At 42.8% G+C, this 23,599-nt stretch overlaps 1 protein-coding gene across 1 annotated transcript in view; it reads right to left on the reverse strand.

The window, feature by feature from the left end:
• HSD17B4 (hydroxysteroid 17-beta dehydrogenase 4) overlaps positions 1 to 23,599 on the reverse strand; it is a 258,525-nt gene that overhangs the window by 53,319 nt on the left and 181,607 nt on the right. Inside the window, exons 18-19 of the mRNA XM_083151604.1 lie at positions 11,781 to 11,850; positions 3,502 to 3,608 (exon numbers count right to left, since the gene is read on the reverse strand). Coding sequence (XP_083007730.1) covers positions 3,502 to 3,608; positions 11,781 to 11,850 — 177 coding nt within the window. The remainder of the gene's footprint in view (positions 1 to 3,501; positions 3,609 to 11,780; positions 11,851 to 23,599) is intronic.

Below are 23,599 nucleotides of genomic sequence, written 5' to 3' on the forward strand. Positions count from 1 at the left end.
AATTTAAACAGCTACAAATAATTTATGCCGTCCCAAGCAGTATATCTTTCTAAAGGTCCCCATAACACTAGTATGATTTGGGCCTATTTCACCCGATCCGTTGAAAAATCTTCCCAAATCGGATATGTTTGAGGTCTCCTGGTGTACGATGTGCAGTTCTGTGTGCATCGACCTGAGCCAGAGGTCAGATCTGCTGTCTGCCCTACCTCTGACTCCCTGATGGTGGGGAGCGGGGTCACATGCGATACATCCCATATGAAAAGAATGGCTCAGAGGGGGTGGAATGGCCCATACACTGCTGATCACAGTAGTATATGGACACCTTTAGGTTAACATATTTTTCACAGAATAAATATTTAACACAATTGTAGCACTCCTTATAGTAACCAAATAAACATTTGATACAGCTGCAGCACTTCATAAATATGGAGAGCTACACTGTTGGTACAGCCACACATTGGCAGGTATTCAATGCTGTTTGCGAGTGGTGACAGCGAGCAGGGCTTCCTGCTCACTGTCACCACTCACCCTGACAGAATTCAACACAGCCTCCGCATCCGCCAATTCCCCCTCGCTCCGTTTTTTGAGCGAGGGGGAATTGGCGGATGTGGCTCCAGAAGCAGCGAGACCCGCGGCTAAAAACTGCGAGTTTTCTGCAGGGTCTCGCTGTCCTGTGACGGCGAGGATTTCCCCAGTACGTTGAATAGAGCGAGCGGCCGGCGCGGGGTTAAACAGCGAGGATCGCTGGTTTTCAGCAATCCTCGCTGTTTAACCCCCTTGCCGGCCACTCGCTGCAGCATTGAATACCCCCCTGTATGTTTATTCTGTGGAAAAAATGTAAAACTCAGTAAAGGTCCATGCACACTGCACTGGGCGACTTTGTACATCGTGTATGGACAGCGATGATCGCGTTCATCACTGGAGGGAAAGCCGCTCAGTGCATACACGCTGAGCGGCTTTCCCCCTGCCCGGCGCCGATAGAGGGGGGAGGGCGGCTTTGCATAGCGCAGCGCTATGCAAAGTCATCCTTAAAGCCGCCCACCTGCTGGTATAACCAGCAGATGAGCGGCTTTCCCAGTGATGATGCAGGAGCGCGCAGCAGTGCTCACAGCTCATCGCCGGGGCATACACACTGGGCGGCTGTTTGCTGTTTTGAGCAACTTTCAGCTCAAAGTCGCCCAGTGTGTATGGGCCTTAAGATATACTGCTTAGGACTGCATTTGTAGCGGTTTAAAACGCTCCAATTTTTCTTGGACTGCCGGGTCACTGTTATTTATGAATTGTTCTCACCTCCCTTCCTTTGCCTAACTGCTAGGATACCAAGATGTCATGAGTTCCACCAGTGACTTCTTTCTCTCTCTCTTTCAATGCTCATATCCAGTCCCCTAACCCAACTCCTGCTTTTTTAAGGTCTGGAACATCCCCAGGATACTGTAGATAAGGCATGTCCAACGTTGGCCCTCCAGATGTTGTGAAACTACACATCCCAGCATGCTTTGCCACAGTTTTGCTATTAGAGAATGCTAAAACTATTGCAAAGCATGCTGGGATGTGTAGTTTCACAACATCTGGAGGACCAACGTTGGACATGCCTACTGTAGATCCTTTCTAACCCTCACTGTCACTCTCTTATAATCTCTTGAGTAATTACTTTCTGTCTCCCTTGTTTCTATTTCTGCTACTGTAGATTGAGCTTCCTTGCCTGCTGCATTGCTTTGCGTCCCCCATTTGGCAATTCCACCACTGGCTCCCTTTCCTGAACAGAATCCAATTCAGTCTCCTAAGAACTTCTTGCTGTCGCTTCCAATACTACTCATGTTTATATTCAAATATGTAGATCAATCTCCCTGACTCCAATAGACTCTCACAGCAATCAATGGTATCCCCCAGCCCACAATGTTTCAAGCACTCAATCAAAACTGTTAACCTTTTATGTCATCCCAACTTCTAACATTACAATGTAAGCAGCCACAAGCTGGGACCCCCTCCTTCCCCTGTTTCATATCCACCTGGTCTCCCATCTTCCTTTGGTTTCCTTGTATCATTTCAATTGCTTTATGCAAATGACCCGCATTTTATTCCCCTTCCTTCTTGCAATTACACTTGTGTCATGCTACACTCTAGGTAATTATGTATACCCTTGTTTATATTACCACTTTGTATGTCTCTGCTGAGCTTTGTGGCGCCCTATAATTAAATGCTAACATTGCTAACGGTGCACCAAGTAGTCATTTGCCATCAGATGACAAAAGGTTCCTTTTTACTAATAGTCTGCAAATTATAAAGTGGAGAAAGGTACGGAGACATGCTTTAAAATAGTTCCTGGAAGAAAATGAATCTACATACAGCTGTGATAATGCAGAATGAGACCTCTTCCCATTTTCAGCAGTTCCTCGGAACTGTACCTTTATTTGTGAGCAAATTTTTGATCAATATTCATAATTGCTATTGCTCCATGAACAGAAATATTAGCAAGCTACTAGGTCAAGTCATTAGCTTCCTATGTGCAGAAGGCAAAGCCATTAAATGCACATGACAAATATTTTAATTAAATTACTTAACCCTTTACTTCCATTATGATCATATCCATCCGCAAGCAAAAGAATTTGATTAAGATTCTGCCGGTCAGGATCCGCTAAGGCCCTTATTTTGGTTCACTCACAGAGGCAAATCCCTTCTCAAGTGGACAAAACCATGTGCACTGCAGGTGAGGCAGATGTAACATGTGCAGAGAGAGTTAGATTTGGGTGAGTTATTTTGTTTCTGTGCAGGGAAAATACTGACTGCTTTATTTTTACACTGCAATATAGTTCTCACTTTGAAGTAAAACCCCGCCCAAATCTAATTCTCTCTGCACATGTTACATCTGCCCCACCTGTAGTGCACATGGTTTTGTCCATTTGAGAAAGAATTTACCTTTGTGAGTAAACCAAAATAAGGGCCTAAGTCGGGACACCAGCGCCGGAATCCCGACAGACAAGATCCTGATTGTCTGGCTGCAGGGTGAGTATGTAGCGTGGGATGGGGGGGGGGGGGGGGGGGGTTAGGGTTAGGCTGCAGGAGGAGTGAGGTTAGGGTTAAGCTCTGGTAAGGAAAGGGGGGGGGAAGGGTTTGACACTACCTATGAGGAGGTTAGTGTTAGGCACTAAGGGGAGAGTTCAGGGGTAGGCTATGGGAGGGTTAGGGGGTAGGGAGGATCTTACCTTCCGAGCACCTGTTGGCGTGTACAGCGTTTGGGGTGCCAGCAATCAGATTATCGACTACCGGCATCATGACTATCCAGAAATCATACTGATCCCTTTTCCAGAACTGCTACAGATATTAGCAAGGTGGCCAGTCCATACCCTTTCACAGTGCATTTCACCACAATGCATCTTCCCTTTTCAGCATCTCTATTGTTTTAAACATCCAATTGCATGCTATACCTGTTACCAATGATTTCATACTAAGTTATCCCCCCCCCCCCCCCAAAAAAAAAAAGAAAAGAAAATTGCCCAGTACCTTTATTGCTTTGAACTTCGTTACATCATTATTTGCAAAGTGCTTCAAAACTTGCCGGGCAGAAAATCCAAAAGTGCACAGACCATGCAGTATGGGTCTTCCAAAGCCTGCGGAGAGGAACCAATGCAGAAACACAACTTTAATGAAACATATTCTGTATAATATTTACATGAACATACAAAGAAATCAATGTGCCGTAAAAGCTGAAACATTTTGTTCTAGTCTATTAAACTAGTTTATTGACTACATTGTACAACATTTACAATTATTAAAAAACAATACAAAATTCTTAACTAAATGTAACAATGACACCTTCGGCAGTCTGTCAGAAACTTTGATAACTGGTAACCAAAATAAAAAGCGAGAACCGGAATATGGCAGCGAATGTACAAGAGCTCCTCATAATATAGTGCCAAGTCTTACTGTGCATAAAGACAAAATGAGAGCGATTTATAGATTATGCCGTTCAGAGTGGCAGCTGTGACATTCTAATACAAATCATGGGTGTTTGATAATGAAATCAGTCAAAGCCAATGAATGACAAGGAATATAGGAGATACGAGCTGTTCCCTTTGTTGCCGTTAGAAAAGTTGCCTGTGCAGTGGCTTAGATCCTCACAGTTCTGACACCCAGTTTCTCAAGCTGTCACACCAAGATCTACGGCAGGCGCGGACATGTGCATACTGCAGCTTCACCACACCGAGAGAGCCACAGGGGTACGGGTCATAGGGTCGACACTAATAAGGTGAAAAGTCAATAGGTCAACCACTATTAGTCATCAGGCCATAGGTTGACATATGGAAAAGGTCAACATACCTTAGTTCGACATGGTCAGAAGGTTGACACAAGCAATAGGTTGACGTGGAAAAGGTCAACATGAGTTTTTCACTTTTTTGGTGTCTATGTTGACATAGGTCAACATGGACACTGAAGCATAGTGTGTGAAGTGGTACACTTCTACAGACACAGTGCCTCGCTACGCTCAGCACACTGTTATAATCTATCTTTATGTCTACTTGGATGGTGAAAGTATTAAAAAAAGTATTTTTACTTTTTAAAAAGTGAAAAACTCATGTTGACCTGTTTCACGTCGACCTATTGATTGTGTCGTCATTTTGACCATGTCGACCTAAGGTAGGTAGACATTTTTCATGTGTCGACCTACAGTATGTTCCTATTCCCATCCTTGCTGGCGGGTCGCCAGAACGTACGCGCTGGCGACCCGCCAGCAGCCACGCCAGCGAGGAGACTGAGACGCGCGTGCGTCTCACGCGCACGCGCGTCTCAGTCTCCGTCGCTAGCGCGACGGAAACCCTGTCCGTCTCCGCCTCAGGGAGACGGGCAGGGTTAGGGGGGGGGGGGGTTAGGGGGGGTGCGGGCAGTCGGCGGGGACCCCGGGTTACCGCCGGCAAGCCGGCGGGGACCCGGGGAAACGTATGGAAGCGCCGTCGGAAGGGGACGCGCGCGCCTCTCGTGCGCTCGCGTCCCCTTCTCACGATCGCCATGGCGCTGGCGGGGGATGGCGGCTGGCGACGCCAGCGCCATCCCCTGCCAAGATGGGAAAAGACCCATCTGTATGGCCTGTCGATCAAAAGTACTTGACCTATTGACTGTCAACCTTATTAAAGGTACATACACACTGTATACAATTTTTTTGACCAACTATTTTGACCAATTTCGTTCATCTCGGCCATTCTGAACGAAATTGGTCAAAATAACTTTCAGTGCGTTTGCGATGAACGATGATGCGCATACCCGCCAGTTTTTCATCAAGGTTGTTCGTCAGCTGTGCATGCAGCTCAATTTGGATATCTTTCAAAAAGAGCCTATATACTGGAGCTAGATATTTCGTCCAGGATACTGGGTTCAAGGGAAATGTCTTTCAACGAACTTGGTCAAAAATATTGTGTGACAAGTTCCCCTGCACTGCTCTACAGTAACCACAGGTCATTCTAGGACACCTAAATCATTGGTTTAACAACAAGTCATTTAGGTGGACGAGCTTTGCTAGATGATAGAAGCTAATTGGTTGCTACTGTATGAGCAATGTCTCCACTTTATTTCTGTCCAAGGGTTTTTAAATCTTTACCTAAAGTTGCGTACACACGGGGGGAGATATATTGCTAGCAATATATTGCTTGCAATATATTGCTGAGCAATATATTGCTCAGTGTCTCCTTTTGATCAGCAACCAGAGATGGTCGCTGATGAAAAGGAACCTCTGCTGGGGGAGCCGCAGAGGTAATCAGCTGGTCGCAGGAGCAAGCTCCTGCGACCAGCGATTACAATGGGGCTTAAAACGGGAGCGCGCACCCGGTGATTTATCGCCGGGGCACACTTCCATCACTGGCAATATGGTCGCCTGCGACCATATTCCCAGCGATTATAGCCCCCATCGCCCCCGTGTGTACACAGCATAAGAGAATTCTCAGGTGTAAGATAAGCAGATAATGCAATCTTTTTAACTGCATTGTGCTAATATGAGTTTCAAAATAAAAATCTATATGAATATTAAAATACTAAATTTTTTAAATACAGTGGGGCAGATGTATTAAGCCTGGTAAATTGATAAAGTGGTAATAATGTGGAAGGTAAAATGTACCAGCCAATCAGCTGTGTTTGAAAAACGACAGTTAGGATTTTATGGGCTGGTGCATTATCATCTCACCACTTTATCACTTTAAGGGCGAGATGTACTAAAGGGAAAATGCGGTAAAACCCCCGTTTTACCGCATTTTCCTATGTACTAAAACCCGTTCGCCACGTCACCGCAGGGCAGGGTATCGCCACCTTTGGGTGGCGATACCCTATAGAAGCCTATGGGCTTCTTTTCGCCACCCGCCGCGTCGCCGCAACCCCGCCGCCTCGCCGACCCCCCCTCTCCCCCCTCCCTTGGGCTTACCTTCTTGCAGGTCCTCCTGGACCCCGGAAGGTAAGCCCTTCCTCCCCCTAGCAACGCAGCCGGACGTCCTTCCGGCTGCAGGGGGGAGGAGGAAGCGCCGGGGACAGCTTGCTTAGCTGTCCCCGGCGTGAAAGCAGCAAAAGCCGGCTGGGAGGTGACGGAGCCCCCCCGCAGACCACAGTACAGGTATCGCGGGGGGGCTCCGTCACCGCATCGCGATGCCAGCCGCATATGTTAGTACATATGCGGCGGCATCGCGGCGGGGGGGGCGCGAAGGGCGGCGATGTATTTTAATACATCCCGCCCTAAGAGGCTTAAAACATCAGCCCCATGTTACATATCTCAATATGTTGCCCCATTTCTAGGTGTTCGGAGCCCAGGGTCTGTGTTTTCAGATTTCATGGACCTGGTGGAGAAGTTCCCAGAGCCAATCAGACTATGCTTTGGCTTACGCAGATGGCGGAGGGCTACTGCCATCGAGACTGATGCCTCCTGCTGCATTAACATTTCAGTTGTACAGTACTGCACAGCCCCTTCTCTGAAGCGGTGCAATACATGTAATACAATCTATACAGGTTGAGAATCCCTTTATCCAAATTGCTCGTGACCAGAACCCTTATATATAATGGATTATGCCGTATTTTGGAATATTTTTATATTTTGAATAGGTATCTTGCATTTATGTTGTATAAGCACATTAAACACATGAAATACACACAAATTTATTTGTGCATGAAACAAGGTTTTAAAACTTGAAACAAAGTTTGTGTACTATCTCAGACACTGAAATAAGTAGTGCCAATTACATAATAATTTCCCCAGTAGTGCCAGTTACAGATGTACCCAGTAGGTTTGTAGGGATTTTTTTGTTCTGGGAAGGGGGGGGGGGGGGGGGGTACTGGATAATGGATATTTGGATAAAGGATACTCAAAATGAATTCACTTTCAGTCTCAAAATAATGGTACTACACTAAGGGGGTAATTCAGGTTGGTTTGCAATAGCAAACTCCTTTTTTAATGGACAAAACCATGTGCACTGCAGGTGGGGCAGATGTAGCATGTGCAGAGAGAGAGTGAGAGTTGGGTGGGGTGTGTTCATTCTGAAATCTAAATTGCTGTATAAGAATAAAGCAGTCAGTATTTACTCAAAATAACTCACCCAAATGGAACTCTCTCTGCACAATCACATGTTACTGCCCCACCTGTAGTGCACATGGTTTTGTCCATTAAAGAAGGAACTTGCTTTTGTAAACCAACCAGAATCATCCCCTAAATTTTAATTAACCCTCTCTGTAAGAGATGTGCAAAATAGCCAGTAAAAATGGCAGCGTTTCTTGCATTTGTCATACAGATTCAAATAAAGCATGTTGTGTAAAAAAAGATTCTATTTCCTTTATAAGGCAAAACTTACAAGTCATTAGGATGAATAAAAATGTTTGCTTGGCTATTTTTACACCCATTTGAACATTCACTTGGCACTCAAAGGGTTAAAGAGCTCATCAAAAGGAGGTGTGTTGAGGCCAGAACAGATGCAGACGCATTTACTATGTGTCTGACGTGTATATTCTCATGCCAACTGGACACACATGCACCTTCGATAGTCTCAGCCCTATCGAAGGTTGGAAGGTTTGTACAGTATGCGGCATATTGGACATTTCAGTGTGTGGCATATAGTGTCTGGGGCATTGCGGTATGTGGCATAATGTGTCAGGGTCATTACAGTGTTTGGCATAATGTGTAAAGGGCATTTTTCGATTATTATGCAGATTTCTTTTTTATTTTATTTTAGCAGCTCTTCAGGCGGTTCATTTTGTCTCGAGTAGCTCACTCCCCAAAAAAGGGTCTATATCATAATACCCAGCATTCTACTCTGGTCCCCACAAAGGTGTATGTTACAAACCAATTCTAAGAGCGAAGCCAGCTGCTACAGGTTTGTCAGTAAAGGTACTTGTGCATTATCACGGCGCCTACGAAATCGGCCGCAAATCGTATGCAAAAATCAGATGCGATTTTGTGGCCGATTTTTCACTTTTTCCGGACGATTTGCATGCTGTTCCATTATTGCACACCTTGCACACCCCCGATTTTCATCGTAGTGCATCGCATGCAATATAGTGGCATGTGATGCATGCCTTGCGATGCATGTGAAGCGATTTGATTTGTAATTGTACAATCACCCTGATGGGTGCTTACAATGTTAAATGCACCCCCATTGTCAACACCACCCCCACGATCAACGCCACCGAGTCCAAAGCGTGGCGAGCGCAGCGAGCCCCGCAAGGGGACGCGGAATACATATAAAGTAATCCGCATCCGCTCGCCACGATTCGGCCTCGGTGGCTCGCTACGCTCGCCACACTAACTAAAATCAACTCCACGCCGATGTGGATAATGGGGGTATGAAAAGGTCGGAGGACGCGTACCCCCGGCCCTTGCGGGTTTGCTGCGTTCGCCACGCTTTGGGTTGGCGTTGATAGTGGGGGTGGCGTTAACAATGAGGGTGCATTTAACAATGCGAATCACATCGCATCGCATGCCACTTGCTGGCATGCAATGCTATGCGATATTTAATTGTACAATCAGGGGCATTTTCCCAAAAATCACATCGCATACCATCGCATAGTACCTGGGGGTGTGCAAGGATGGAATAACATGCAAATCGGCCGAAAATCGGCCAAAAAAATCGGCCGATAAATCGGATGCTATATCGTATGCGATTTAGATGAAATCGGGCGCCGTGATAATATACAAGTACCTCAATAAATGCCAATATTGATCAGATAGGCCAATTTTGAGGTAGGTAGCCCAAATGATTATAAGATTAACCTCTAGGTTAAGATCAGTGACCAGATGGTTCAACAACTGCATGCAGTAGTTTAAATCATTTCATAATATTATGTTTCCTGCTGTTCAACAGTGAAATACAAAGTCATTTTCTCAGTGAAATCCAATTTTGAACTACCGGGGGTGTGCGCAATTTCAATACCTCAGCATTTCTAAGGACAGCAATGCCAGAAGGTAAGTCATGATGTACTAACTAGTTAGTATCCCATCAAAATGACAGATCATCATAACAGTAATGTCAACATCGGCAGCTGTGCATACCAGTATAGAGCTGAAAGCGCGCAAATCACTTGAATTCCTCCCATAGGGGTGAGGAGAATTGTTATATGTTATATGTTAGTTGGGCGCCCACTAAGCTATTTGCTTAGTTTTCCGCCTCCGCTCGCTACGCTTCGGGCTCGGTGCGCTCGCCACACTATATAAAATCAACTCCATGCCGACATGGATAGTGGGGGTGTGAGTGTACTAACTATAGTGGGCGCCCAACTAACATATAAGTACCGCATTATATTGGATTAAGCTAATTAGACACTTGGGGTTTGTCCAAGGTATTCTGAAGTAAGTCCTTACATGTCATTCCTTAAAATAACAAATGAAGGAACTATTGTACTTGCTCTCGGGTGCAAGAGAAAAAAAAAAGCATCTGTAATGTCTAAAAAATCCCCTGGGTCATTTTCTTTCCTTCAAATGAATAAAAAAACTATTGAATATGCCCTTATGTAAAGAAAATAATAAAACCAAACTTTCCCACATGCAATAATTTTATGATATATTGGTTAGGAATGATAAATTATACACTATAATTCTATGCTAGAACACTTTTCTCTTTTTTAAATTTGTTTCAAACATTGTTTTTAGGAATAAACCACCAAGAATCAGCCATTTTACACTTCACTCTCCAACTTTCCTGGGGTGTGGTATATGGTCCCGACAGTCATTACAGTCATCACTGGCCTGACTCAGACAGCGGGGCAAGCACAACAAAGCCCCTTGCGGGTTCGCTACCTATTCTATTCTCCCTCTATGGGGGTTGTGGACCCCCACGAGGGAGAGTAGCCGGTGGCCGTCGAATCCCGAGTGTCGGGGATTTGACTGTCGGGATACCGACATCGGGGTAATAACTGTCGGGATCCCGTCCGGCACCCACTTTCCTGGTATTAGGTTTTGCTATGGTTATCCAGGTGGTAGCGTGGTTTTGTCCAATAGAAGTCTCAAGATGCATAGACCTGGAGGCTATAATCTTTGGGGTTGCTTCAATGGTCTTGCACTGAGCATATTTGAAACACTGAGACCTGGGGATCAATGCAGATGGCACTTCAATTCATCTAGTCACCAATCCCCTTTAAGGAATAACTTAAACTTTGCACCTGGTCATCTTCCATTAACCGCTTAAAGCAAGTTTTGATTGAGGTAAAAATAAGACCTTTTGATGTTGAGCATTTCATTGCTTGCGTCCAAAGGAAAACATGATTAGAACTCTTATGGCCTTTTAGGCAAATTGTTGCTGCAGACATCTAAGCATGGTTATGTCTCCGTGCACTATAATATAACTCTGACTTCAAACAACCCCAGAGACCTAAACATGAAGAGAACCTTAGAAGCAAGTTTAGCCAAGCCATCACACAAATACGCCTGGACAAAAATCAAAGGAAAAGTAGAGGAGCAAACTTTTAACATTCAACCGTAATACACAAAACAAATAACTTTTTTATTTGTCTAAAATCTATAATAAATAGATTGGTGCCTTCTAGGCTTCAAAAAAAAAAAACCAGATCAGTTTCACCTTTGTTTTTGGGATCATGTCCCACAATCACAGATTCACATATTTTTAGCATGGAATTTTGCAGTTTCTAAATAGCATTGTGGATTTAAGAAAAACACTGGTATTTCCTTTCCCGAAAGAGATCCCCAATAAATGTAAAAAAATAAACCGAGCTGCCCCTATCACATTACTCATAAGGTAATTGGGTCACCAGCATGTTGGTCGTTAGTCATTAGGTCCACACGCATTTAGGTCGACATGAGTTTAGTTCGACATGCAGGAAGGTTGAGATGGTTCGGTCGACCGGGTCATAAGGTCGACATGGGTTAACAGTGGGTTTTCACTTTTTTTTAAGCCGACAGGCGGTATTTCATGCCCTACCATCCACTAGGGCGTGGTGGAAGAATAAAATAGTGTGCCGAGTGTAGTGAGACACCATGCACGAAGCAAGGGGACGTAGTGCTACGTTTCAGTGTCCATGTTGACTGTGTTGACATTCGGGACAAATAAAAAAAAATCATGTCGACCTTTTGACTGTCAACCTATCCCATGTTGACCCTGTCGACCTAGACTCATGTCGACCTTCCTGCATGTTGACCTAAACTCATGCCGACGTAAATAAGTGTCGACCTTATGACTGTCGACCAACATGCTGGTGACCTAATGATCCACCCCCCTGCACGATTTACTCTTTATTCCCTATTATTTATAAAATAGATATGCCAAGTTGTAATTGCTACAATAGTACTGACAGACACAGATCAAGCTTACCTCCCAATGCAGCGAAGTTAGGGTCAATGTGCAGAGGATTCCAATCTCCAGAAAGCCGGTACAGCGCAGCCTGCGACATAAGAGAGCACACATGTAAATATCCATATCCAGGTTTAGCCACACAAGTGCAATTCTCTCTGTATCTGACCAGTATAGCATAATAAAATACAATTAATTATGGTTAAAAGTACAATTGAGCGCTTAGAAACAGATAATTAGAATAAGTCTCACAATGTTCACTTTATTGTACCAGCAAACACACCCGTTGTGCAGAGCTAGGATTTCCTACACTTCAAATCCAAATGTTTCATTCGATTTCTATTTGAGGTTCTCATATTTTTGGTGTAAGAGCATCAGATATGAGGATGCAGCTTACAATGGATAAAAAGTAGTTCCTTAAATGGCCATAAGTCTGGACTTTCTAAGTAAGGAGGGGGCACACGTAATAGGGTCGGAGTTTGCCGGAGTTGTGGGATGCTGAATGAGCTCGGGCATTTCTTTAAAGCAACAAACATTTACAAGGCAAAAGCAGGTTGGTTTTGCCTTGTAAATGTTTGTTGCTTTAAAACACTGTCCGAGATTGGCTGGCATCCTGCACCGACAAATTCGGACCCCATCACATATGCCCTGATAGCTTTAAATTTTCATAATATCAAAAGATTTTGAACACAACTGTCACAGAAATACATGGACATTGTTCCTTGTATTCATGGTTACATCCTACTCATTGTTACAATTCAAAAACACCAAAAGTTAATGCAATCTTACAGAACAAACAATCCAATTTTAAAATATGTGGAATGATGATATTGAAAGAAATAACCGAGCAACAACTGAATTGATCTGAAGGAAATTCTGCTTATGATAGTCCAAGAATGCGGAGTGATTCATGTACCTTACCTTACTTTCCTGGGCCAGTAACATTGCTATAGTACATTGCTCTCCCTGTACACCAACGACTGCACCTCAGAGGCGCAATCAGTAAAGATAATCAAATTCGCCGATGACACTACTGTCATTGGCCTTATCAAGGATGGGGACGAATCGGCCTACAAACAAGAAGTGGGCCAATTAGCCTGGTGGTGCAGCAGCAACCATCTGGAGCTCAACCCACTCAAATCCGTTGAGATGGTAGCTAACTTTAGGAAGAAGGCTGTTGGTGTTCCTCCGCTAACAATTGCTGACAGTGTGGTGTCACTAGTGGACTCCAAGTTCCTAGGAACCACAATCTCCCAGGACCTTAAATGTAGGTCCAACACTTATACTATTGTTGGAAAAGCGCAGCAGAGGCTATTCTTCCTTAGGCCACAGAATCTTCTGCTCCTTTTCTACTCTGCGATTGTGGAGTCTGTACTGTGCTCCTCAATACTGGTCTGGTACGGCTCCGCCAGCGAGAGCGACAAATGCAGACTCCAAAAAGGTAATCAGAACTGCGGAGAAGATCATCAGGACGGACCTTCCCTCTGTCCAGAGCAAAAAAAGCAGGCAACGAAGATAGTCAAGGACCAACTACATCCTGGCCATGGCTTGTTTAACCTGCTGCCATCAGGCAGACGCTACAGGGCTATTCCCACCAGAAGCCTAAAAAGTTTCTTCCCTCAAGCGGTTCACCTGCTGACACGTGAACTCATAAACACATACTGTCTAGTCGCGACATAACCTTTTGCACATAATCTAACACGGTGTCCCCTCTGAATAACTTTCTGTATGACTGTACATGTTCCCCCACCTGTTTATATTGTTTATGGTTTATACTGTATGCTTTTTACTTGTTACCCACCTGGCTGCAGCACAGCAAACCGAAAACAAATTCCTAGTATACGCAAGTATACCTCACCAATAAAGCGGATTCTGATTATAGACCCTTTCCAGTCCCATCTCTCAAGACATAACCTGCAGCAAATCTAGTATGAAGAACTGCAGTAATATTAACAGACAGTACATGCTTCCCTACGGCTCTTTTTTCTACAGTTCTATTTAGAATTAGCTTGCTTAGTGCAGATAGTAAGGCAGTCTTTATTATGGCCTAGTTACATCCATGGTCCCATCAAACATTATATTCTATTAACAAATAAACAGGTTGGGCTGTGGAGTCAATTTTGGGTGGAGTTACAGTTGACAGGAATGTATATTATTTATAAAAAAAAAAAAAGGTAAAATATAATTTTATACTTCTATTTTAATGTATTTTTTTTTTCCAGGAAAAAGACTGGAAAAAAAGTTTGACAATTTTTCTTTTGATGTCAGATTCAGACAGCAAAAACTACAGAATTGCTTGGAGTCAAACATTTTACATACACATACAGTATGTTCCAATAAGCCCTATACTGAATTTGGGTGTGGTATAGCTCACAGAAAATGTCTATATAGACGGTCAAAAGGTCAACACCAAAACGACAAAATTCAAAAAGTTGACAGTGACAAAAGTTCAGCACAAATAAAAGAGCGGCATGTCAATGTCCAACACAGAAAAGATCAACAGGAAAGTTTTTCCTGATTTTGTTTGACTTCACAATCCCAGCGGACATAGAGGTGAAACTGATTATAATAGTATGCTGAGCCTGATGCACGGGGAGCGTTGCGAATCATGTATGGCAGTGGTCAGGGAACGCGGTCCTCATTACCCCACGCAGTGCATGTTTTGCAGGTCTCCTCACAGAATCACAAGTGAAATAATTAACCACCTGCGGACCTTATAAAATGTGTCTGAGTAATTAGTACACCTGTGCACCTGCTGGGTTACCAGCAAAACATGCACTGTGTGGGGTAATGAGGACCGAGTTCCCTGACCACTAATGTATGGGGACACCATACACCAATACTGAGTCCATGTCGACATAGACACCCCAAATTTTTGTGTCAACCCTTTACTGTATTGACCATCTACAGGTCGACCTTTTGCTTGTGCCGTCTAGTTGCCCATGTCGCCCTTTTTCATGAGTCGACCTAATAATCCACAACCCACTGCCTGTAGTCTATCAATAAAAATATATAGCATTTACAGTATTTACATACATTTGGCTACGCAAAAAGTATTTTAAGGTAATTATAGACCATGTTCTCGATCATATACTCTTACATATATTTATGAACAAAATGCAGTTTCTGCTGATAGCATTTTGCTTAATTATGAATTATAAAAACCCATACATACACTAATAATGTAATTACACATAATTTTGTAGCCTTTAATGATCCAAGGCTGAGAAGATTAAGCCAAGAGATTTGTTGAGGGCACTTTGATGATGGAAATGGAAGAAACAGCATGCATCACAGCTACACACAATGGCACATTTCCCAGGCTTTTTAAACAAAGGAGTAAAATAACTAATTAACAGAAGATTAAATGGATATTTAAAAGAAAAAGAAAAAGAGGCTTTTGAAATTACACATGTATTTTAGAATACATATTATTTATTTAATAAATCTGGGCAAACGACAATCACAGTTAAAGTACTTAGTAATACAAAGTGGGCAAAGTATAGTAACATCTTTGTGCACAGTTTTTGAACATACACTGAAATTATGATACATTTTGTTAAACTAAAGGTCCATACACACTGGGCATCACCTTTAACAGAAGAAATAAGGCTTATTTTTCTGCACAAAGGGCAAGATTCGGTACTTCTTTACTTTCACGGCGCCAGCATGGCGCCGCGCGTCAGAGTCCCCTTGTGGGGCTCGCTTCGCTCGCCCACGCTGCGGGCTCGGTGGCTCGCTACGCTCGCCACGCTAATTAAAATCAACTCCATGCCAACATGGATAGTGGAGGTATGAACTATCCATGTTGGCATGGCGTTAACTTCGTTTATTTTACTTAGTTTGTGGCGAGCGTAACCCGGAAGTAGCGCGGCGCCATGCTGGCGCCGTGAAAGTAAAGAAGTACCCAAGATTCTCTAAGCTTCAAAAGTGATAAAATGGAGAGTGATAAAAAGCCAGCCAATCAGCTCCTGTCTGACATTTTTCAAACACAGTCTGTGACATGGCAGGTAGGAGCTGATTGGCTGGCTGTTTATCACTCTCCATTTGATCACTTTTGAAGCTTAGAGAATGTGGCCCAAAGTGATTACTCTGCAGCATAAAGATGTCATAAAAACATGTGTGTGCGTATATATTATATTATATTAGGGCAGTACGGATGGCGTAATGGTTAGCATTACTGCCTCACAGCACTGAGGTCATGGGTTCGATTCCCACCATGGCTCTAACTGTGTGGAGTTTGTATATTCTCCCCGTACTTGCGTGGGTTTCCTCCGGGTACTCCGGTTTCCTCCCACAATCCAAAAATATACTGGTAGGTTAATTGGCTCCCCAAAAAAAAATTTAACTCTAGAATGTCTGTCTGTGCGTGTACATGTGGTAGGAAATATAGACTGTAAGCTCCACTGTAGCAGGGACCGATGTGAGCGTTCAGCTATACTCTGTAAAGCGCTGCGAAATCTGTGTGCGCTATATAAGAAACTGCTAATAAATAAATAAATAAATATATATATATACACACACACACTGTATACATACACATACTGTACATACATACACACACACACATACACAGTATCTAATCTCTCTCTATGCAGCTCTATATACACAGAACATTTAGGAAGTCTTGTTCTTATTTTGCCTCATACACCAATGTCCAATAGTCCATGCGGGCAACGCACCCAGCATGAATGAGCAGCATTGAGTGGTGTGTTGAATCTACTTTTTCTTTAAATGTGCTACCTACTCACACCGCAGGCACAGTGAAACGCCACTTAATCTGTACCAGAGATGCCGGGCTGTGACTAACTGCACAGTAATTAGTATTAAATATGTACAAAGATGCAGATGAAGTACAGAACATGTCCTGAAAAAAAAAAAAATGCTACGGCCGTTACATCATAGTGATTTGGATATAGATTAAAACTAAATCGCCCACAAACATACAAGTGTTGCATATCAAATTAATTACTGTAGTCTCTATAAATGAATATTTCAAACCCGAGTGGTCAATTTGTGAGATCGAGATAAACATTCAAGTAAAAAATATGCTTTTCAGCAATGGGATATGGCTCACCTAGGGCAGTTTGGCACAATGACACATTATTAACAGTTTCTTAAATAGCGCATATATGTTTGAACATTCACATTAGTCCCTGCCCCAGTTGAGCTTACAATCTATATTCCCTACCACATGTACATGCACACACAGACATTCTACGGTTAATTTGTTGGAAGCCAATTAACCTAATAGTATATCTTTGGATTGTGGGAGGAAACCGGAGAACCCAGAGGAAACCCACACAAGTATGGGGAGAATATACAAAATTCACACAGTTAGAGCCATGGTGGGAATCAAACACATGACCTCAGTGCTGTGGGTGTGGTGGATCAGTTGGTCACCAGCAAGTTGTTAGACAGTCATTAGGTAAACACCATTAGGTCGACATGCATTTAGGTCGACGTGTATCTAGGTCAACATGGGTTAGGTCAGTGGTCAGGGAACTCGGTCCTCATTACCCCACGCAGTGCATGTTTTGCAGGTCTCCTCACAGAATCACAAGTGAAATAATTAACTCCACCTGCGGACCTTATGTGTGTGTGAGTAATTAGTACACCTGTGCACCTGCTGGGTTACCAGCAAAACATGCACTGTGTGCATGTGTGTGGGTAATGAGGACCGAGTTCCCTGACCACTGGGTTAGGTCGTCGGGGTCATTAGGTCGACATGGGGTTTTTCACTGTTTTTTTTTCCCCGAATGTCGACATGGACACAGGTTAAAGTGCAACGCACTCCCTCGAATGGCTCGTTGCCCTCGCCTTGCTTCGAGCTCGTTGCCTCACTACGCTCGGCACACTATTTTGTTCTCCCACGATGCCCTAGTGGACGGTAGGGCACGAGATACCGCCTGTCGGTACAGAAAACAGTGAAAAACCCCTTGTTGACCTTTTGACTGTCGTCCTAACCCATGTCAACCTAATGACCCTGTCATCCTAACCCATGTCAACCTAGACTCATGTCGACCTTCCTGCATGTCGACCTAATGACTGTCTAACAACTTGCTAGTGACCCATTGACAGTATCCCGTGCTGTGAGGCAGCAATGCTAACCACTACACCATCCGTAATGCCTACATCTGTATGTGCCTTGATTTTAGTAGCATATTTTAGGGCTTGTGCACACTGGATTTACTTAATACTACACACAAGTATTGTAAGCAATTTTACATTTACCTCAGGAAATGTAAAGCCAGTGAAAATGTAATGTTCTATGGCATGGGTCTTCAAACTGTGGCCCTCCAGATGTTGTGGAACTACATGTCCCAGCATGCCCTAACAGTTTTGGCATGCTCTTATAGGAAAAAATGTGGCAATACATGTTGGAACATGTAGTTTCACAACATCTGGAGGGCCACAGTTTGAAGACCCATGTAATCTATGGGATAGCTCATTAAGTACATAGTAAACTCTGATGTAGGGAGGCTTTGAGAACACATTTATAAGGCTCTATAAAATGTAAGGAACAAATAATTATTGCTCTTTATTTATTGAGCATTTACATTTAATACAGCACATTACAGAGACTATACTCATTAAAAATAGTATTTTGCCCATTGAAGCTTACATTCTAAGAGGGAAATTTACTAAGAGGAGAGATCTAATTCCCATGGGATGTTGCTATGGGCAACCAATCAGTACCTACTGTACTTATTATTTATTTCATGAACAGGCATGTCCAAACTGTGGCCCTCCAGCTGTTGTGGAACTACACGTCCCAGCATGTCTTGCCATAGTTTTAGCATTCCCTATTGGCAAAACTATTATAAAACTATGGCAATGTATGCTGGGATGTGTAGTTTCACAAGAGCTGGAGGGCCATAGTTTGGACATGCCTGTTCTGGATGATGATAGATGGGATCTGATTAGTTCCTCATAGCAACTCCCATCTTGGTAATTTTCCCCCTAAATCTCTACACAGGAAAACATACAGGTTTATTCTTATACCAGTAACTTTTTGCACCACAAGAGGAAACGAATACAAGGAGTAAATAACTGGTGTTATTTTACTACAAACTTGTGTACATGCCATGACAGTTGGTCACTTAAATCTCGTAATCAGTCAGAGCCGGCTCTAGGCACAGACAAACTAGGGGCATTCGTTCCAAGCCTACGGAATGGATCAGTGGCAGCTTCACACAGCGGCAGTACAAGCGTACTGAACTAGAAACTCTGAGTTTTCTGCCCTACTACAGTCGGCGCCATCAGCTAAGCTTCCATCGGTTGGCATTAAATACAGTTCAGCATCCGGATCACCAGGGAAGGTACAATGACATGGGGAGTTGAGCAGTACTAAAAAAAAAAGCTATTGAAAAATCTCTCTCCCACAATGTCTACGACCTCAGAGGAGGAAATTATGGCAGATGCTAGAGGACCTATAATAAAAGAAAACTTCAAAACTGGATGTGCTGGGATCACTGGCCACAGGCTCCAAGTGGGGGTGCACATAAAACCCCTGACAACAAACAGGAGCACATCCACCATTTACAGTCACATAGCTAAACGTTTAATGGTAGGTGTTGCTCTGACATCATTGTGCGCAATATAATTTGTGAGTGGGCATAATATGATATAAGGGGCATTACTATGTTCAGCATAATAGGTGCAGAAGGGTCAATACAGTTTGGGGTACAGTATGGTGCAAGGAGAATTACTGTGTGGCATAACATGAATAAATAGCACTACTGTGTGGTGTATTTTGCATAAGAAGCAATATGGTGTGGTGTAATGTGAATAATGGACAATACTATGTGACATAACGTGAATAAAGTGGATTACTGTTATACATTGTAAAAGTGGTACAACTATGTGGATTAACACGACCTTTGTCGTGCGCATCCACAAGTGCCAGGGCCGATTCGGTGACCCAGTCCGTTGCTGTAGCCTCCCGTCCAAGGTTGTAGAGGCTAAGACAATAGACCAATTTAAACTTGTTTGGGATAGACATAAGTATATCTTTACAAAAAAATTAAGAATCTAATGAGGTAACAATAAGGTCAAAAATGGGGAAGACTAAATAGGCTAAGTGGTTCTTATCCTAAATCAAATTTTATGTTGTAAATTTACTAAAACTTCTAAAAACAAGGTGATGTTACCTATATCAACCAATCAGACCATCTATCATTTCGCTATTGTATCCTAGAAAAGGAAAGTGTCCTAGAAAAGGAAAGACAGAATCTTATTGGTTGCTATGGGCAACATCACATCTTTTCATTTTTAGAAGCTTTAGTCCAGGGATAGCCTACTGCAGTCCTTGAGAGCTACCAACAGTTAACGTTTTCCAGGTCTCCTCACAGAATCATAAGGGAAGTCATCAGCTCCACGTGTGGATCATTTATAATGTGTCAGTCAGTAATGAGTGCACCTGTGCTCCAGCTAAGTGATCTAGAAAACGTGAACTGTTGGTAGCTCTCGAGGACTGGAGTTGGCTACCACTGCTTTAGTCCATTTACCCCTATTTTTCTATATGAACAGCACAAAAAGTGTACTTAAAAAAACAGGTGACAAAATTGTCAATGTAACTATAGGGAAACAACCAGCCAATCAGTTCCTAATGTTACAGGCTGAGTTTGAAAAATGACAGTTCTGAGCCAATTGGCTGGTTGTAGATCGCTCTCCGCTTTATTACTTTTTGAAGCTGGATACATCTGTCCCGCAGTATAAATGTGTTTCTGTTCTTGTTAGAGGATTGAAACTGTCTCAGCGGATGATGGCAGTCTAGATGTCGCTAGATTTCAGTTAGTGTGACCTTGCGGACTTACAATCAAGAGACAATAATGTTAAAGATACATGTCTACCAGAATACAAAATGTGGCACTATTAATCAGCAGAATGTGGCTGCATTTTTACACAGGCTCTAGCTGATGAGCGGTTATACAGAAAACATGACTGTTCAATAAAATACGATTTCCAGAGAGCTAAAGAATAGGACAGTAATTGCTTTTCCCAAAAGGGTTAAAAAAATGTAATTTCAGGTGCAGCATCAGAAGTGCTATACACAACAATATTGATCAGCAAGCAAAATTCCATGTTTCTCAGTTTATTGCCCAAGAACCAATGAACATAGTTCATTATACAGTAGTCCACAATCAATTGCCCTGCAAGATTGACTTCTTGTCACAGAGTAAAACTCATCTTAAAGCATCAATTCCCCTACCGGCCTTTGTGAGTTTAGTTCATTTAGTGATAGAATATTCCCCAGTGAGAATTTTATTTCTTTATGTGTGAGAATATTATGAGCTTGTTTATTCGCTAGTGTCTGGAGCTCACATGATAGCCCTGTAGCCTATGTCCAGTTTCAGAAATGCTTAATTTTTTTTTACCTGAAGCATTTGCAAGAAACTGGAAATTATATTTTTTATTAAACAGAATACAGTATTTGTTCAACTCATTCCCACTTCAAAAACAAATGTGAATGGAATTAGCAAATTAGGTGTCATTTGTCATAGTGCATAGATGTTCAGAAAGATGGTACTGTGGAGTCAAATGTACGTAGGAGGGTTCACAGGTGTTAAACATAAATAGCATGTCAGTTTGATGTCTACCCCATGCCATGGCTAGATGAACTGGTGGAAGGTTTGGCCAACAGCAAATATTGAACATCCCATTATCTTACAAAGGGCTATTGGCAGTTAACCTTTATACCCACAGCTAAGAAAAATAATGCATTATACTTAAGCTAGTTAAAATTCTTCAGAATACTTCATGGCAACCCTCTCTATGGGTTAAGTCCCTTTCTCCCAGATACAGTAGGAACACATCTCATCTATCTTGCTTACGCCATGGCTCAGGATGGCTAGCCATGGCTATCCTATTTTTCTCAGCTGCAATACAATACATAGAACAATAGAGTAGGGGATTAGCAGAGTAATCCAATTACTCACTTAATCCTATTATAGAGAAGGATGGCAGTGGCTCCCACTGTATAGACAGGTGTTTTTTTTCCATAGGCTCCGCCTACCTCTGGTATATAACCATGCTCCTCCACTTCCTCCTTTTATTTTGACTGTCTCCACCTCAATCCTAATAAAGAATTCAAAAGGGTGTGATTTATGGGCTGCCGTGAAGTATTCAGACAAAATGGAATCATCGTAAGTACAATCCATTGTTTTAGTCTTCCCACTTCATGGCAACCCTCCCTATGGGATATATCAAAGCAAAAATGGGAGGGCCTATACAATACCTTAAGCCATAGCTTGACGCAGGACATGAGTTTCAAAGTAAGCACTCATGACATCCAAGCATAGTGCTTGGAAAAGGTAGGCACTGAAGACCAGGTAGCCGCTGCACATATTGTTTGACTGACCCCTGCCCCTTCCTTGCCCACGAGACAGACACCACTCTAGCCGAGTGTTCTTTGGATGACTTTAGTAACTTTATGACCAACCTTTTTGTACACAAACACAATTCACTTTCTTAACCCATCTAGAGATGGTCTGTTTTGTAATGCCATTTTCTGGAAATTTGTGCTCCTTGCTAGGGCTGCTTCACCCGACTTGTTGATGCTGTGGAAATGGATATATGCCAAAAGGGGCAGTGTGCTACAAACATGTCAGGGGTACTTAACTAGTAAGCCAAAGGAGGTCATGCATTTGAAATATAAAATGTGTATTTTACCTGCTTTTTTTCTTTGTCTGTCCCTGCAGTTTGGTAGCCTGGCTGATCAAATCAGATCACCTAGGAAGGCCTCCCTTTTATAAGCAAAATTGGAATGTGGTTTGCCTGTCTCTCTGTGAATGGGAGGAGGAATCTAAAGAAAAAAGGCCTAAGTTAGGTAATTTTTTGTATGACTGATGCCAGTTAGTGACCAGTAGCTACAGAAGATCCCAGTGATGAGGCCATTTGCGATCTTCTGTGAGGAGCGGAGACCTTTGCCAGTGCCTTGTATGACACTGGGCGATTAACCCTGCAATGTGGGTTCTCTTCCTGCGATTGCCACATTCAAACACAAGAAAAGAACCCAAATTGCAGGCCGATCACCAGTGGTAATATGCTCTGCCTAATATGTTCACAATATTCATGATTGCATGTGTATTTATGGAATTCCATATAATTTAATAGATTTTAACTTCTTTTAATTAATTTTTTATTCACTATTGTAATAAAAAAAACTATTTAGAGAAACATTTATTTTTATTCACTACTTCGTCAGCGCTGGTACACCCCCTTTTCTCTTTTGTTACAACACTCTCACAGCGGCTGACAACCCCAGTGCCAGCGGCCAGTTAGAGGCGCTCCTCCTAAACCTTTTTATTCACAAATACAGAATCAGACCAGCAGCGGAGAACGAGGTTGCATGCATCACATGTAAATGGTCGCTTGAAACCTAACAGCACCCCGATTCAGTAATAACAGTGACTTTCATCAATTACATCACAAAAACCCAACTTAATTTATTACTTCACAGCCGCACCCCCTCCTCAATGAACACCTGACATTGCTCTGCACCAGTGAAACTAGGTTTTCAGGCTATCAGGAATTGTAGCTTAAAATGAATAGATTTTGTACGCTATTTGCAAATGACAGAGCTAGACCACAACTCCCAGTAGCTCCCACTGTACTAAGCGACTCACATCCAAGCTGTCATAACAGCTAGGCTGTACTGGAAGCCTCGTTGTCATGGTGTTATTGGTGACGAGCTGCAATCATACAGTACGTAAAAACAAGAGATTGACAACTGATTTTTTATGATAAAATGCACAAGCTAGACAATGAGAATTCTATCACTAAAATAACCTTATTTTCATAACAACCACAAAAAAAAAAACTCCTCTAATTAGGTG

The sequence above is a fragment of the Crinia signifera genome, chromosome 1 (assembly GCF_055691185.1).
Source record: "Crinia signifera chromosome 1, ASM5569118v1, whole genome shotgun sequence".
NCBI lineage: Eukaryota > Metazoa > Chordata > Amphibia > Anura > Myobatrachidae > Crinia > Crinia signifera.